Here is a 4,335-nt window from a genome sequence, read left to right as displayed (position 1 = left end):
GTCTTCCTACACCGACATCTAACTTGATCGTCGGAGTACCTTTACAGGTACCACCCCCTCCCGGGCAAAGATTGGAGTGTGACGGACGGTCTGAAGAACGGACGGCAAAGGAAATTGAAGATCTCTCATCTGAAGGAAGCGGAATTACGTCATTGAGGTTAGTGCTTTTGGTCCCAGAAAATTCCTACCGAAACATTTAGTAATACTTTTTTTTAATTACGTTATATAATAAAAATATTAGCACTGTTTAAATCATTTGATTAAAAATGACAATCCTGAATTAAAAATTTCGTTGATTAATTTTGCCTAAACAAATTTCCTTTTATCATGAGATCACATCATAACTACCTCATTCATATCCATCTATCTAAACATCACATGGTAGTAGTACGGTATTAATTAAATCTATAGCTTATTGCTAAAGTCTCATTAATCATTGTTTCCAATTAATGGCTATGCTGCCAATGCCTATTAACAATTGCATAATCTAAATTTTAAATTTTAATTTTCCAGATGCCCAATAAACATAAAGTAAATAAAATTAAATAGAATTTTAATTTGAAAACAGCATCAAACTTCGTTACTTCACAGCTACGCCACGTGTATCCACTTGGCAACGCTGGGCACGCCCTGGTTCACCGCGAAGGCCATGTAATAACCGGGCGGCGCCACTTTCCCACTTGGTGGCGAAGTAACGCTGATCCGGTACTTCCCGTCGCCGTCTGGCACCGCAGAGGAAACCGCCAGTTTGACCAGACGTTGACCCTGCGAAAACGAATGCGTAGCAAAAGGAGCACTGGCCAAATTCACTTCGACGATCGCCACCACAGGCAAAGAAACTGAAACCACCACATCGAAACTCCCCCCAAAGCTCACCGTTTCGGGCACCTCCTCAATGACCGGTCTAAGATTCGCCCTGTCCGGGGACAAATACTCGGGTGAAAACGCTTCAACTCTTAACTCGGTCGGATACTCAGCGTCGAACCGGTAGAGAACATGCGGGTTACTTCCCGCAAGGAGAACCCTCCCGTCGGGTAACAAATTCGCCGTTGCGTGGTACATTCTCGGGACCGTGCCAGGGTTCAAAACCATGAACCGCAACCCAGCCGGTTGATCAGGCCGGTACAGAACCGGGTTCAAACAAGGATTACTAGCCGACTCAAACCCCTGTGTTCCGGACATAGCTCCATTAATAACCAAAACGTCGCCGCTTGGAAGCATCACCATATCGCCCATTATTCTCCCAAACGGCATGTTCTCCATTTCCCATTTTGGATTTTCTTTGTCCCCCAGAGCTAATATGCGCCCACAGCTACCGTGCGCCGGGGAGTCCGTACTCCGTTGCAAAAAAGCTCCGTATTGCGCGCCGCCGCACACAACAATCTCCGCTTTTGAGTAGTCCTCTTGTAAAGCCAACATCGCGGAGGACCCTGCAGAAGGGTAGTTCCTCGGACCGCCCTCCAATTTAGGGTATTCCTTAACGATGACGTGGCGCGTGAAATCATACATCACCGACCGCGTGTTGGCGAAAACGAAAAGGTGACCGTTAGGAAGAAGATGGACGTAAGGGTATAAGTTATCCATCTGAGTGTCTTCCGTTTCAGCCAAAAAGGGAAACAAAACGGCACCGTCTTTGCGTGGAGGGAAAAATTCGACAGTGTTGGAGCCTCTTCCGCCGATTATAATCACCGATCCGTCCGGCAAAATCTGGTTAGTGGCGTACCATCTGCCTTCCGCCAATTCGACGTCGTCTAGCTCTTTCCAGTCGCAGAACCCGGTTGCGTCACACGGGTTGAACATTCGGATCTTTCTCAACCCGTCGAGGTCGCCGCCGGTCTGCAGAAGCGTGCCGTCGGGGAGGAACTGACCAGAGGAACACCACGTGTCGGTGAGGATTTTCAAAGGACGGACCTGGTTAGTTTCGAGGTCGAGGTGGACTGAGTGCGCGTAGCAATCGCGCTTTAACAGGGCATCGTCCTGGTCGTAGCGGCAGTGGCCCTTGGGGAGGAGTTTTCTTGAGGGGCCGATGTTGGTCCGGTCGAGGAGAACGGCGGTGTTGAAGCGAGTGACCACTGTGTGCATGGAGGCTATGCCGGCGTCGGCGACGAGAACCTCCCACGTGCCGGGGAGGTCGGCACGTGCGGGTGCTAGAAAAAGGAGGAGAAGAAAGCATGACAGGTAAGCAGAGAAGTTTCCCATTGTGAGAGAGTGAATAAGTGGAGTGGAATCAATTGTAGTGGAGTGGAGTAAGGTGAAGTGAAGCTTTCATTCTAATTATTATATAGAAAATGAATAGAAATGGTAATTGCAAATTATGATGGAAAAGTGCAATGTTACTGCGATTTAGCGTGCATTATAGTATGATGTGATGTTGTTGGGTGCATTATTAGTTTTTAGTGTATAAATTATGAATGAAAATGTGTAAGGAGACAAGAATAGGGTCGTTTTCGTTGACAGTTGAGGTGATGTTGAAAGTAGGCTCTTACTGTAGGAAGAGGTTAGTTAAAGTGGAGTTTGGAAGATCAAATTGAATGTATTCACTGTACTTGTAAGCAGTCATTTCCTCTTTATATGTTCTATAATTTATTGTTTTTTCTGACTAAATTTTGTTAACAAGTAGTTAACTTAGGTTACAAGAGACGAGGAATAGTTTTGCAAAATTAAAAGATAAGGAATATACTTTCTAGTAACAATGACATCATGTTGCTATATAGGTGGATTTTAATGGTTCTAAATATTATATTGGAATTACTTTAGTTGTCTATTGAATATTTTTTACTTTATGTCAATTACTTTCAATTAAAAACTAAGTTGTCTAATATATATGTTTTTAATCTTGTAGTTTAAACAATTTAGTTATATACACCAAATAATTTTTATATGATATTTTATCTATTTATTATAAATGATATATATTAAATAACTATAATATGATATTTTAGTTATTTATTTTAAACGGTTTAATTATATATACCAATAATTTTAACATGATATTTTAATGGTTTATGACGAACGACTTATTTATATGTATAGAATAAATTTGATTTGATATTTTACTCGTTTCTTTTGATTAATCCATCGTTCATCATTGATTCAACGTTAGGATGCTTATAAGATATCATTGATTCATGTGCTAACTTGAAGGAATTTTGAAATGATTATAATTTATTTCAAGAACATGTCTCCTTTAAACCTTTTTAAGAAAAATCATTTTTTTAGAAAACACAATGTTAGAAATTAAATGCAAGCTAAGTAAAAACATTATATAATTCCATTGTAAGAATTTGAACCAACTATAATAATCTTGATGTTGTACTATACCATATTGATAAAACTTGGAATTTTTCTTTTCTTGTCATTATTAGATGGCAATTGTTGTGTTCAAAAGATTTTCACGTTCTTCTGGAGAAGATTTTTGTTGTGTGCTTTCAAGAATTGACGTAGATGAATTTATCTCAAGATTAGGTAAAAACAAAATGGTGGTTCATCTTTTAGTAGCAACCGTAAAACTTTATAGTCGAGAAAAATGTCGTGAAATCCTAGAATGGGCATATATTATTATTACAAACGAGCATTGTTCTTCGAAAATGAAAAGAGCAAGGTTACTAGATATTCGAGTTTAATATTCGAAGACACGTATATCGAGTTATTAACGAACACCATGAATATATTCATTTACTAAATATTTTCTTACAGTCAAGTTAATAAAAACTAATATTCGATTTATATGAGTATATAAGTATTAAGTAATAGAGTTGAGTAATTACACTATGACATTATTATATATTTATAGGCTTATAGGTCTCCATAATAAAGACTAAGTAGGTAAAAGATATAATTAGTTATATAACCTTAGGACTTAATAACCAAAAAATATAATTAGTTGTATCAATACTTGACTAATATTACATATCTTTAAGACTCTCGTTTGGTTGTTAATAGTAAATAAATAATCATATATAGTTATTAGTTCTTATCAAATTATTGAAAGTATTTGAATCATTTTGATATAGTTAAATATTTGGTCAACCATATTTAGAAATGATATTGTACTATATTGTCGTTTAGTTAATGATAACTCGGACAATGATTGTTTGATTAACGATAATTCAAATGATAAGTTCTAAGTCAATTACAACTTGGATGATCAATCATCAAGTGTGTAATGTATGACCATGTGGTCATCTACAACTCAAACACTCAACCATCAATCATGACAAATCTTGAGTCCAGATGATTAACCAAAAGTTTCGTTGACAAGTCACGAAGCCCAAACAGTTATTTAATGGATTGGATGACAGAACATCTAACTGAACAATTTGAACAAGATCAAAG

General features: G+C 38.1%; 1 protein-coding gene across 1 annotated transcript; it reads right to left on the bottom strand.

Moving 5' to 3' along the window:
• Window positions 1-335: 335 nt before the first annotated feature.
• Window positions 336-2,235, bottom strand: LOC106753417 (aldehyde oxidase GLOX). Its single transcript, XM_014635225.2, has one exon. The coding sequence runs from the start codon at window positions 2,197-2,199 to the stop codon at window positions 592-594; it is 1,608 nt and encodes a 535-aa protein (XP_014490711.1). The 5' UTR covers window positions 2,200-2,235; the 3' UTR covers window positions 336-591.
• Window positions 2,236-4,335: the final 2,100 nt, after the last annotated feature.

This window comes from Vigna radiata, unplaced genomic scaffold, assembly GCF_000741045.1.
Source record: "Vigna radiata var. radiata cultivar VC1973A unplaced genomic scaffold, Vradiata_ver6 scaffold_133, whole genome shotgun sequence".
Lineage (NCBI taxonomy): Eukaryota > Viridiplantae > Streptophyta > Magnoliopsida > Fabales > Fabaceae > Vigna > Vigna radiata.
Note: the sequence above shows the minus strand (reverse complement) of the source record. Positions and strands in the feature narration are given on the sequence as shown.